This window comes from Dendrobates tinctorius, unplaced genomic scaffold (genome assembly GCF_039654945.1).
Source record: "Dendrobates tinctorius isolate UK_male_01 unplaced genomic scaffold, ASM3965494v1 ptg000035l, whole genome shotgun sequence".
Lineage (NCBI taxonomy): Eukaryota > Metazoa > Chordata > Amphibia > Anura > Dendrobatidae > Dendrobates > Dendrobates tinctorius.
Window position 1 is genome coordinate 43396543 of NW_027361703.1, and position 14208 is coordinate 43410750.

General features: G+C 46.1%; 1 protein-coding gene across 4 annotated transcripts in view; it reads left to right on the plus strand.

The window, feature by feature from the left end:
* HDAC10 (histone deacetylase 10) overlaps positions 1–14208 on the plus strand; it is a 150369-nt gene that overhangs the window by 90399 nt on the left and 45762 nt on the right. For all 4 annotated transcript variants that reach the window (XM_073573436.1, XM_073573438.1, XM_073573439.1 and 1 more), the window contains exon 16: positions 13098–13183. In XM_073573436.1, the coding sequence (XP_073429537.1) occupies positions 13098–13183 (86 nt within the window). The remainder of the gene's footprint in view (positions 1–13097; positions 13184–14208) is intronic.

Here is a 14208-nt window from a genome sequence, read left to right on the forward strand (position 1 = left end):
TTTCCTCTGCGTAGATACCCCTGTAGGGTCTCTATTAATCAGCCTAGGTACTATGTCAGGCTCAAAGAAAAGAACCAGGCAAGACTGCTTTTATGCAGTCTGCACAGCCTGCAAGGCCACTCTCCCCAGCGGCAGCACGTATCCGCACTGCCGGGACTGTACCCAAAAAAACGGAGCAGAACCCCAAGAAGTCCCTACCAACGCTTCTGCGACCGCTACTGCGCTGGAATGGGCAACTCAGATGTCGCAGTCTATGACACAGTCTATAGATAACCTGACCTCCACATTACTGCAGGCTCTGCAGGGTCGTGTCTCGGCTATGAACGTTACCCAGCAAAGGGACGTCCGGTCTCATGATCAGGGCGCTTCCGACAGTTCGAGGCGTAAGCGGACCCACAGGTCGCGTTCAGCTGTGTCCTCACATAGCAATAGGTCTTCCCCCTCCAGGGAAAGACACAGTGGCCTCAGGTCACCGAGGCCGTCCCCTGATAGAGAAGGACAATGCGGATCTCCACAATGATCCCAGACTACGGGAAACCTCCGCTCTAGTTCGCCCGCTAGGGAGCTCCTTAGCGATGCGCAGGACTCAGAGGGCATATGTGACTCCAATTCAGATAACGAAACAGAGAACGCTTTGCTCCCTAGTCCCCCTAGCAATACTGCGATAGTTGAGGATATCGTCTCTTCCATCCTTCGGGTGCTGGACATTTCAGATCCAACCCCGGAAGCACCAGAACACAACATTTCCTTTGAAAGTGTTCAGAAACCATCGAAGGTCTTCCCTAATCACCCGGAATTCCAAAAAATCCTTTCTAAGCATTTTTCGCAGCCTGAGAAAAAATTCGCCAATCGCAAGTATTTGGAAGCAAAATACCCCTTTCCACAGAAAGACACCAAGGATTGGACAGATCCGCCTGAAGTGGACCCTCCAGTCTCTGGGCTGGCAGCACAAACGCTTCTCTCGCTGCCGGACAGATCAACCCTCAAGGACACGGCAGACAGACAAGTCGAACGCATGGCTCGTTCAATCTTTGAAGCGGCAGGTGCCTCTTTGGCTCCCGCATTTGCTTTAGTCTGGGCAGCCAAGGCCATCATGGCTTGGGCTGCTCTATTGCAAAAGGGCCTTCAAGCTTCAAATCCTCAAATGGCGGACCAGGCGGTGCAAATTGCAGTGGTGGCAGATTACATGGTCCTTGCAGCGTTGGACTCTGCAAGAGGAATAGCGGGAATAGCATCAAACGCCATTACAATCCGGCGTATTCTCTGGCTAAGAGAATGGAAAGCGGATGCGGCCTCAAAAAAGTCCCTAACAAATCTCCCGTACTTCAGTGGCCGTCTTTTCGGTGAAAAGCTGGATACAATGATATCCAATGCTACCGGGGGCAAAAGTACTTCCCTCCCTCAACTAAGACCAAAACGCACGTTTAAAAGGCGTAATCAATCTCGTTTCCGATCCTTTCGGAATTCTTCGGGCTGGTCCGTCTCACGCCCAGCACAAAACCGTAATCGTTCCCCCCGCAGGGACAACACACGGCGGCTCAGAGGCCGGACAGGAACTGGCAATCAAAGGCAAGCCAGGCAAAACCTAAAGGAGGAAAACCTCAGACTTTTCCCTCATCCTGACTCATGCCCTCTCGAAGACACCCCACTTGTTGGCGGACGACTGCTACTCTTTCAGCAGGTCTGGCTGCCTATTACAGAAGACAAGTGGGTCAAGGAAATAGTGTCCTCAGGATACAAAATCGAGTTTACTACCAGCCCACCGCACAGGTTTTTTCCATCTGTCCCTCCAAAATCCCCGCTCAAAGCTCAGGCCTTCCGTCAAGCGGTTTCTTCCCTCCTGCGAGCAGGAGTCATAGTGCCAGTCCCAGCAGAAGAGCGCTTCCGAGGGTTCTACTCCAACCTGTTCGTGGTGCCCAAGAAGGGAGGCAGCGTCCGACCCATACTAGACCTCAAGCAACTCAACAAGTACGTTCGAGTTCGTCACTTCCGCATGGAATCCCTCCGGTCAATCGTTGCGTCTATGGAAAAAGGAGAATATCTTGCCTCCATAGACATACAGGACGCATACCTGCATATACCAATTGCTCCCTCCCATCAGAGGTTTCTCAGATTCGCAATCAACCAATACCATTATCAGTTTGTGGCCCTCCCGTTCGGTCTGGCCACGGCCCCCAGAACATTTACAAAGGTCATGGCAGCTACCATGGATGTTCTGCACTCCAGAGGCATAGTAGTCGTTCCATACCTGGACGACCTTCTCATCAAGGCCTCCACCCTCAAGGACTGCGAGGTCAACGTCTCGATCACGATCGACACTCTGACGCGCCTGGGATGGTTAGTCAATTTACAGAAGTCCTCGACTACCCCGAGTCAGTCTCTGACCTTCCTGGGGATGCTATTCGACACCTCTAAGGGTCTGGTGATCCTCCCCAGGGACAAGGCACTGGCTCTCCGTCTGGGAGTTCACACACTCCTCCGCAAGTCCCCCAGATCTCTCCGGTATACCATGAGAGTACTTGGCAGGATGGCAGCAGCAATGGAGGCGGTACCATTTGCCCAGTTTCACCTCAGACCCCTTCAACTGGCCATCCTCAAGTCCTGGGACAGGAATCCGTTCTCCCTCGACAGGGAGATCCGGTTATCAGCAAACACCAGGAGGTCCCTGCACTGGTGGCTCAAGCCAACCTCGCTTGCAAGGGGAAAATCCTTTCCGGTCAATGGAAGGTTTTGACCACCGACGCAAGCCTTATGGGTTGGGGCGCGGTGCACCTACATCACAGAGCGCAAGGCAGGTGGTCACCAAGGGAATCGACCATGCCCATCAACATCCTGGAAATTCGGGCCATCTTCCTGGCGTTGCAAGCCTTCCATCACTTGCTGGCAGACTTTCATATCAGAGTACAGTCGGACAATGCCACGGCAGTGGCATACGTGAACCATCAAGGCGGCACCCGCAGCATCCAGGCGATGACCGAAGTAAAGCGTATCCTACAGTGGGCGGAGGATGCAAGGTCGGTACTCTCCGCGGTCCACATTCCGGGCGTGGACAACTGGGAAGCCGACTATCTCAGCCGACAAGGAATGGACTCGGGGGAATGGTCTCTCCATCCCGAAGTCTTCGGTCAGATCTGTCATCGTTGGGGGACCCCGGACGTGGATCTGATGGCATCCCATCTCAATGCCAAGGTTCCCAATTTCATGGCCAGGACGCGCGATTCGCGATCGCTCGGAGCAGATGCCCTGGTTCAGGACTGGACCCAGTTCCAGCTTCTGTACATTTTTCCACCCCTCCCCCTGATCTCCAGAGTCCTGAGGAAGATCAAACAAGAGGGTGTTCCCACCATTCTGATCGCTCCAGACTGGCCCAGGCGTACATGGTACGCCGACGTCGTGCAACTCACAGCAGACGCTCCCTGGCGTCTCCCCACACGTCCCGACCTCCTGTCACAAGGCCCGTTCTTCCACCAGAACTCAGGGGCTCTCAATTTGACGGAGTGGCCATTGAGACCTGGGTTTTGACCCAAGCAGGTTTTTCACCGGACGTTGTTAAAACCATGATCAGGGCTCGAAAGCCAACTTCAGCCAGGATTTACTATCGTACCTGGAAGGTTTTTCTTCACATGGTGCGACTCTCGTGGGCAGATTCCACTTCCCTATTCTCTTCCAAAGGCCCTCGGGTTCCTTCAGTCAGGCCTGGACGCCGGGCTATCCCTGGGCTCGCTGAAGAGCCAGGTCTCAGCGCTTTCAGTGCTCTTTCAGAGGCGTATTGCTAACAAGCCGCAAGTGTAGACTTTTCTCCAAGGGGTTTCCCGATTGGTTCCCCCCTACAAACGTCCGTTGGAGACGTGGGACCTCAACCTGGTCTTGACAGCACTACAGTCACCTCCTTTTGAACCCCTTAGGGTGGTCTCACTCCGCTTTCTATCGCAGAAAGTGGTTTTCCTGGTGGCAATCACCTCGCTACGCAGGGTGTCTGAACTTTCAGCTCTTTCCTGCAGACAACCCTTCCTGGTTTTTCATCAGGACAAGGTGGTTCTCCGTACAGTACCATCCTTCCTTCCGAAGGTCGGGTCCAGCTTCCACCTCAATGAGGAAATATCACTACCGTCTCTTTGCCCGGCTCCCGTTCATAGGGTAGAGAAGGCTCTGCATACGCTTGACCTTGTCAGGGCATTGCGTGTTTACGTGTCTAGGACTGCTCCTTTCCGGAAGTCTGATTCACTTTTCCTTCTTCCAGAAGGCGTTCGCAAGGGCCTACCGGCTTCCAAAGCCACCCTTGCTAGGTGGATCAAGTCCACCATTCAAGAGGCTTACCGCCTCAACAATTCTCCTCTTCCGGCCGGTATCACGGCACACTCTACGCGGGCGGTAGGGGCCTCTTGGGCCATTCGGCATCAATCCTCAGCACATCAAGTGTGTAAGGCAGCCACTTGGACTAACCTGCACACATTTACAAAACACTACAGAGTGCATACCCAGTCCTCAGCGGATGCGAGCCTGGGTAGACGGGTCCTGCAGGCGGCAGTACTCAAAGTCTAGGGGACTGTCGGCACAATATTCGTCCACTGCTTCCCACCCAGGGACTGCTTTAGGACGTCCCACGGTTCTGTGTCCCCCAATAAGGCGACAGAGTAAAGGAGATTTTTATGTACTCATCGTAAAATCTCTTTCTCTTAGCCTTTAATTGGGGGACACAGCTCCCACCCTGTAGCCCTTGCGGGCCGTTGTTACGGTTGGGTTCTCATATTGTTGTTTGAGCCTGTTTATAGTAGCCTTTTTTTTACAGGCATGGTTATGTTTCTGGTATATTCCTCCTAATGCTTTTGCACAAAACTGGAGAAGGCTGACGCCGTCCAGGGGTGTATACTGCAGAGGAGGAGCCAAAGTTAATCTTTTTCAGATTATGCATAGTGTCGCCTCCTAGTGGACAGCAGCATAACACCCACGGTTCTGTGTCCCCCAATTAAAGGCTAAGAGAAAGAGATTTTACGGTGAGTACACAAAAATCTCCTTTTTGTCCACCCTCTTTTTTATGTTTGGTGTGGAATTATATCCAATTTGGGACAATTTTAGGACAATTCTTTTTGTGTTTTTTCATTTAAGACAAATTAAATGAAGATAATAATACCAAAGAATTTGTGTTTGCAATCATTTTCAGTAAGAAACTGAGTATTATCTGACAGAATTGCAGGGGTGTCAATACTTTTGGCTACAACTGTATGTATATATGTATATATATTACATAGATAGAAGAAAAGCCGGCAATTCATCTGCCGTGTACTGTAATGTCACCTTTGTATTGTCAGGTGACATCAAGCCTTGAGGTTAGTTATGGAGAGGCGTCAATAAGATGCCCCCATTACTAACCCCATAGTCACATTGTAAGAAAACACAGACACCCAGAAAAAAGTCCTTTAATTGAAATAATGACACAGACTACTTGAATATTCTTAACTGAACCATACTTACAACCTCACCCATTCCCCCGATGCCCTCATCGTCTGCAAAAGTGGTAAAACAAACAAACAACAATATTCCTCACCTTTCCGCAGAGATGCTTTTAATCCATGTGTCCCACAACGGGACTAGCTCTGCTACATCTAGATGGCAGGCTACATGGATGCATGATGTGACCATGCAGCCTGTCATCCAGTAGACACTGAGCACTGTGTGCTTATTGTCTGCCTGTGTACTCCTATTCCCTGTCTGAGGGCACCGCGAGTGTGAGAAAATTCTCCTGCTCAAGGTGCCATCAGACGGGTCCTTCGAGTTCACGGCCAATGAACTATGTTACGTCGGCACGAGCACTGTGGGAAAATTTATATATTTGGAAGAATACTTTGGAAGAATACTCCGTCTATAACCTTGATTCAGGGTACTGTCTCTGATATGCGGCTGTGCCCTATTGCTATTGAAATGTGTTGTTTCAAGGGGTCTGGGGCTTGGGGCTGAAAAGCTGAAGGAATATGCCAGAATAGACCATGCTGAAAGCTCAAGATCTCTTAAAAATAATCCCTTCACGGGCTAAGCGTAAGAACCGCCCCTCTGAGGGTGGGGAGGAGAGTGAGCAAGAGGAATTAACCCTTAAGCAGGTGTCTGAACAACTTATGCAGGCCATCTCCTTAACCAGGACGTCTCTGTCTGGGAAGATAGAGGATGTGCCCACCGAGGTGGGACGCCTCCGACAAGATATGCAAGCCATGAAGGGCCGCATTACGGAGGTGGAGACGCGGGTATCCCAGGTAGAAGACACCATCACACCCATGGAAGCCAAACTAACGATGAACGCGTGGAGGCAAAAAGCAGATGACCTGGAGAATAGAATGCGTCGGAATAATATCCGAATTATTGGTCTGCCGGACCGCTCGGAAGGACAACACCCGGAGCACTTCCTAGAAGATTGGCTTAAAACCACTTTGGGAGACGAATTCTCTCCAATCTTTGCGGTGGAAAGGGCTCACGGGGTCCCTACTAGGCCTCTTCCTCCTGAAGCCCCACCTAGACCTTTTCTGGGGCGTCTCCTCAGCTGCAGGGATAGAGACGTGGCTCTGCGTCTGGCGCGGCAAGAGTCCTATCAAGTTCAACAATGCCACGATCTCGATTTTCCCAGACTTCTCTATGGAACTCCAGAAACAACGGGCACAGTTTACGGAGGTCAAAAGACATCTACGGGAGAGGAATGTTATGTACTCGATGATTTACCCCGCCCGGCTCCGGGTGGTCCACGAGGGTTCTACTTTGTTTTTTACAGATCCAGCGGAGGCAGCGGAGTGGCTACTGTCTCACAAAGGGTCTGCTGCAAAGGAATCCTAACGTATCTATTGCTAGTTGGTATTTTTCTATTAATCGGCTGATTGGAGCTTTACTTGAAAGCATCCATGATACCAACAATACCGGACACTGGGCTCAGTGATGGTATCCCCTTGTTTGCTTCGTGATGGGAGTACAGGACTCTGCTCCCGCGTTGTTTGTTGTTTATTCACTTTTTTTTTTTCCGTTGTGGTTTTTTGTATCTTTTAGATAGTAATCGCAGTCGACAACAATTTCAGTCTCTAGGTGATGTCTCTAAATTTTGCCCGGGTAATATTATGCACCATATTCAGCGGAGTAAAACATGGGGTCTGAGTTGATATGTATGACATGCAATGTGAGGGGTATAAAAACTCCTCGAAAAAAGATCAAGGTTTTCTCACAGGTCAAACATTATCGCCCTCACATTGTGGCCTTGGTGGAGACGCACCTGACTAGGGATACAGCGCGGTGCGTACAGAAGCCTTGGGTACAATGGTCTGTCCATACATTCCACACCAGCTACTCGAGAGGGGTCTCACTGTTGGTACATAAAGACGTCAGATGGGAAGCTAGGGAGACTCGGAGGGACCCTGAGGGTCGTTTTATTTTTGTCCATGCATTGATAAACACCAGGAAATATGTGGTCTTATATATTTATATCCCCCCCCCCCCGGCTCGTATATCCATTCTGCAGAAGGCAATGAGTTTTGCCCTTAATTACCCAGACGCTGATGTTATTTGTATGGGAGACTTTAACATGGTCATGAACAACTGCCTTGATAAATTGAGGTTGGATGATGGAGTGACTGGGGGGTCCTCTCCACCGACTACAACCCCGTTGTCATTATTTATGGGGGGTTGGCGGGTGGTTGGATTTGTGGAGGGTGCGTCATCCTGAGTTAAGAGAATATACTTGCCACTCATCCACTAAATGCTCTCTATCACGCATAGACTACATATTTGGTTCTAGCGGTCTGGCAATGTGGGTGACTGATATAGAGGATGGAAGTAGGGGGATCTCAGACCATAGCCCGGTCATCCTTAAACTCAAATATGGGCAAGTAAACAATGGGATAGCTTGGAAGTTGAATCCTTTCTGGTTAAAATTGATGGGACCGCCTGACAGAACGATTGATCAGTTGCATTGCTTCATCGCATCCCACCCGGAACCTCAAGATATTAATATATTTTGGGATGCCCTTAAGGCATACCTGAGGGTCTGTTTGTCCTCCACGATCTCTTATTTTAAGCGGGTAACCTCAAGAAAGGATGATGAGGTGGAGCAACGACTGAAGGACTCAGAGGCTACATATATATCTAACCAAACCAGGTGGAACAGGATTGAGTGGTTGGCTGCCCAGAGGTTATATACTCAGCATGTGGACACTAAATCTAAGCGTAAACTATTCTTTACCCGTCTATCTTATTTTGAATTGGGGAACTAGACGGGCAAATTCTTGGCCTATCTGGTGCGCCAACATAGCACCTCTAACACAATATTTCAGATACGTAGGGCGGATGGTATATTGATGTCTTCGACTGAGGAGATTCTTGGCTGTTTTCAGGACTACTACAGGTCACTATATGAATCTAAAAGTGACTTTGACACTTTGGGGTGTTTAGACTATTTGTCAGATGTATCATTCCCCACATTAGATCCTGAGCAGCGAGCCCTTATGGACGCTGTGTTCACCGCAGATTAGATAGACAATGCTATGACAGACATAGTTTCTGGGAAGGCCCCAGGACCTGATGGGTTCCCTATTTAATTATATAGGAAGTACCGGGATATATTGACGCCACTTTTGGTGAAGGTATTTCAGGGAATTTGGGAAGGGAATTCTATGCCTGAGTGCTTTTATGAGGCTAACATCATAGTGCTTCGGAAGGAGGGGAAGGACCCTTTGGAATGTGGATCCTATCGTCCCATTTCGTTAGTAAATGTGGACTATAAAATTTTCACCAAGATCCTAGCTACCAGACTGAATTCAATTATATTGAACCTTATACATCCTGATCAAACGGGCTTTATGCCTGGATGCTGCCAAGGCTTTTGACTCTCTTGAATGGCCTTTCCTCTCTGCATGTTTGCAAAGGTATGGCTTTGGCAATAAATTTATAACATGGATCAAAATATAATATATGAAACCCAAGGCCCGTATTATAGTAAATAACTCTATATCTGAGTCTTTCTCATTACATAGGGGAACCTGTCAGGGTTGCCCTCTTTCCTTGGCCCTCTTCGCCCTTGCGATTGAGGCACTAGCAATATGTATAAGGTCCTCCCCTAACATCCAAGATATAGATATAGCAGGTCGGGTGGATACCATAGGCTTATATGCCGATGACATGGTGATATTCTTGAATGATGTGGAAGAAACTTTGCCACAGGTGATATCCCTTATCGATAGATTCAGTAAATATTCAGGTTTACATATAAATTGGAAAAGTCTGCCCTGTTACCCCTTTCCCATGTCCCGATGCCCCAGCTGGAGGCTCTCTCCTCGCTGTCTACTGTATCTAGTTTTAAATATTTGGGCATCCACATATCTCACAATGGTACGCTTGATCAACAACTTAATGTCCACCCATTGCTGGAACTAGTTAAAATTAAATTTGCATCCTGGAGTAGGCTCCCATTATCTGTGGCTGGACACATTAACCTGATTACTTCCTTCAGCACAGTGCGGTAGCGGTGCCCAGGTCCTTTTTTGTAAATCTCAATTCCCTGGTCACGTCCTTTATATGGGGGAAAACTAGGCCCAAGCTTAAATTGTCCACTTTACAAAGACCAAAGAAGGGAGGTGGGGCGGCGTTGCCAGATTTTTTCCTATACTACTTAGCTGGGCAGGCTAAAGCTTTAAGTAAATAGATGCCGGGTAATTGCCTCCCCAATTCTGAAAATCACCTGCTTCACGCTGCACAAGCGGATTGCCCATTAGGTTTCCTTGAATTGGAGAAAACTAATGCTCCATGTCTGCTACCCCTGCTCCGGCTGGCACGATTAATATGGAGACAAATCAAGAACGTAATTGGGTTTAAGGATTTTATAACTGAAATGCCCCTGTGGAATAATAACTATTTTCCGGAGTTACTGAATCGCCCATCCACCGTTTTTTGGATTCAGTGTGGCGTCTCTTCAATGGGAGACTTGTGTGACCAAGGGATCTTAAAGTTTTTTGAACAATTACAGGTCACACATGATATTCCGAGATCTCAATTTTTTCGCTATCTGCAGCTGAGATCGGCTCTTCAATCACATATGAGGGGTAGGGGTGTGGGCCGTATTACTTCATCTTTACCTCTGATAGGAATCCTTAATTTGCAGGGTCCCCAGGGTCTCATCTCCTCTTTATAAACATACATGCTGTCAGTAGGGGCAGAATCGGCCATAAGCTCTATTAAGAGGAAGTGGGAACGACTCATAACTAATACGCAAAGAGAGGAGTGGGAGGAGATTCTGGAATCTCCGATTGGAGTATCACCATCTATTAATGATAGAATTATACAATTATATATAATAAATCAATCATATTTGACTCCGATGCAAGTTTTTAGGATGGGTCGGCTTCAATCATCAGAATGTTTGCGATGTCACTTGCCAGATGCGGATTTTATTCATTTGGTGTAGCAATGTCCCACTATCCTACATTACTGGAAAGAGGTGACTACACTACTGATATCCCTGGTGCAGATCCCTGTCCCTTTAGAGTCATTGGTCTGCTTGTTTGGAGTATGGGGGGAGGGGACTTGGGATCGCTATACTGGGGTCTTCCCGCGTGAAACGCTGTTTATGGCACGGAAGGTGCTGGCATTGCGGTGGATGGGGGGTTCATGTCCTTCCCTTAGATTTTGGATCGAGTTGGTAAATTCGATTGTTCCATATGAGCGTACGTTATACCAAAATAGGAGATGCCCAGGTAAATTTGAAAAGATTTGGGAGAGGTGGAACTCCTCTCATCTTACTCTGCAAGGCTGAGACATCACATGCGACATAATACGATGTAGGAGACCAGGCTGCGGAAATAGTAGATACTAGTTGATGTAGTGGTAGTTGTAGTTTAGGAATTTTAGTTAGACTTTATTTCTGAATGATACGACAAGGCTTGTGAAATTGGATTGATATACATGCTGGAAAATGTATAGCCAATTATCCTTTATGTATGTTTGGAAGGATATGTACATACAGTCATATGTTAAAGTTTGGGCACCCCTATTAATGTTAACCTTTTTTCTTTATAACAATTTTGGTTTTTGCAACAGCTATTTCAGTTTCATATATCTAATAACTGATGGACTCAGTTATATTTCTGGATTCAAATGAGGTTTATTGTACTAACAGAAAAGGTGCAATCTGCATTTAAACAAAATTTGACCGGTGCAAAAGTATGAGCACCTCAACATAAAAGTGACATTAATATTTCGTAGATCCTCCTTTTGCAAAAATAACAGCCTCTAGTCGCTTCCTGTAGCTATTAATGAGTTCCTTGATCCTGGATGAAGGTATTTGTGACCATTCCTGTTTACAAAACAGTTCCTGTTCTGTTAAGTTTGATGGTCGCCGAGCATGGACAGCCCGCTTAAAATCATCCCACAGATGTTCAATGATATTCAGGTCTGGGGACTGGGATGGCCATTCCAGAACATTGTAATTGTTCCTCTGCATTAATGCCTGAGAAGATTTAGAGCGGCGTTTTGGATCATTGTCTTGCTGAAATATCCATCCCCTGCGTAACTTCAACTTCGTCACTGATTCTTGCACATTATTGTCAAGAATCTGCTGATACTGAGTTGAATCCATGCGACCCTCAACTTTAACAAGATTCCCGGTGCCGGCATTGGCCACACAGCCCCAAAGCATGATGGAACCTCCACCAAATTTTACTGTGGGTAGCAAGTGTTTTTCTTGGAATGCTGTGTTTTTTAGCCTCCATGCATAGCGCCTTTTTGTATGACCAAACAACTCAATCTTTGTTTCATCAGTCCACAGGACCTTCTTCCAAAATGTAACTGGCTTGTCCAAATGTGCTTTTGCATACCTCAGGCGACTCGGTTTGTGGCGTGCTTGCAGAAACGGCTTCTTTCGCATCACTCTCCCATACAGCTTCTCCTTGTGCAAAGTGCGCTGTATTGTTGACCGATGCACAGTGACCCATCTGCAGCAAGATGATGCTGCAGGTCTTTGGAGGTGGTCTGTGGATTGTCCTTAACTGTTCTCACCATTCTTCTTCTCTGCCTTTCTGATATTTTTCTTGGCCTGCCACTTCTGGGCTTAACAAGAACTGTACCTGTTTTCTTCCATTTCCTTACTATGTTCCTCACAGTGGAAACTGACAGGTTAAATCTCTGAGACAACTTTTTGTATCCTTCCCCTGAAAAGCTATGTTGAATAATCTTTGTTTTCAGATCATTTGAGAGTTGTTTCGAGGAGCCCATGATGCCACTCTTCATAGGAGAATCAAATAGGAGAACTACTTGCAAGTGGCCACCTTAAATACCTTTTCTCATGATTTGATACACTTGGCTATGAAGTTCAAAGCTCAATGAGGTTACAAAACTAATTTAGTGCTTCAGAAAGTCAGTAAAAAATAGTTAAGAGTGTTCAAATCAAGAAAATGATAAGGGTGCCCATACTTTTGCACCGGTCAAATTTTGTTTAAATGCAGATTGCACATTTTCTGTTAGTACAATAAACCTCATTTGAATCCAGAAATATAACTGAGTCCATCAGTTATTAGATATATGAAACTGAAATAGCTGTTGCAAAAACCAAAATTGTTATAAAGAAAAAAGGTTAACATTAATAGGGGTGCCCAACCTTTTACATATGACTGTATTACCTTGTTTATCTATAAGAGTGTGCAATCTCTTTGCATTGTATTTTACAATGGACGGAAACGTGTGCTATGTATAATGCTTGTTATCATAAGCCATTATATGTATGTTGTACATTCTTTGTGTCCTGAGGTTCAATAAGCGAATTTAAAAAAAAAAAATCACAACCTCCTTGTGGGAATAGTAGTGTTGGCAGACGCGTTTCGAACAAGAGTTCTTAGTCTTTGCATACCATACACTGTTGCACTACAGTTTTTGTGCTCGGAGTCCAGTAACAACTGATGGGTGAGCTGACTTCTTGTTTTTCTATTCAAACAAAAGCAATGCAATGAAGCAAGGCAGCACTCTCAAGGGGTTAATATTTTCTTTTATTCAATAAAAGGTTTTACTTAACTCTGCAGTAAAATAACTTGAGCCATATTTGTTAATGAAGGCTTGTTTAATATTTGTGCTCTTTATTTTCTTAGACAAGGAATTGCATTACCGTGTGTCCACATGCATCTCTTTCTGCTGCAGCTGCAATACAGCAAGCGTTACATTTGGGCTCAGAAAGGTAGTTGTACATTTCATATAGCTACGTTATGACTTTCAGTGGCAGCCATATATTTGTTGGCTTCTGATATATGAGTATAGGAAAGGCTTTCGTTAGGTTGTAAGTAGATATCACCACGTGATCAACTCAGAAGAAATATAGAGCACTCTTTTGTGTTGATGTATAATATGTATGTATTTTAATGGTGATAGATATTTTTGTCCTTCTGGACCTTCTTCAGCAGTATCTATGTGCAGTGAGATGACGACTACATTGAAACCTTGTGCAGTAAATATCAATACTACATGGAGCAAATTACAATAGCTATAAGTTTTATCATTTACTTAAAAACTAGTACCTGTTCTCCTTTCTTTTTCTCGGGCACCGTGGCTCTATCTCTCAGCTGATCGATGGGGAGTTAAATTTCCACTGATCTGATATTGAGGGACTATCCTATAGATTCTTAAGTAGAATATTTCTTATGCACTTGTTTTAGTGCTGAACATCTCCCGTAATGTTATTTCACATGAGCCGCGGGAGAGCTTTTGCCATAATTACTGGAATGGTGGCGACATCAGAGCTGAGTGAAGGCTGTTTTTTATATTATAAGGGGGAATATGGCAAATGGGAAGAGGTTGTCCGAGTAGCGGACAGTCCTTTAAATGAGGAACCATCGTTCTAATTTTTATTTAATAAATCAATATATATATATGGAAATATGCAACTTCGTAATCTTATTAGATAAATCTGTTTCTTTCTCCTCCTGAACTGATCATTCAGAGATGACAGACTTCCCATTAGTGAGATAGGAGGGAGCTATTATTGATGAGAATGTACTGTATGTATTAGGGAGTGAGAAGTAGGAAGGGGCTCTGATTCTAGCTCCTCTTACCCCTCACCTCTTCCTTTCTACATAGCAGTTACTACTGGTAGGATTCTATCTGCTACCTCAGTAATGTGCGTAACTATCTGTCTTCACTGAATACAGATTTTACCCCAGAATTAAGAATTTTTAGAATGAATTATCAGTCCAGGAGGATAAAGAA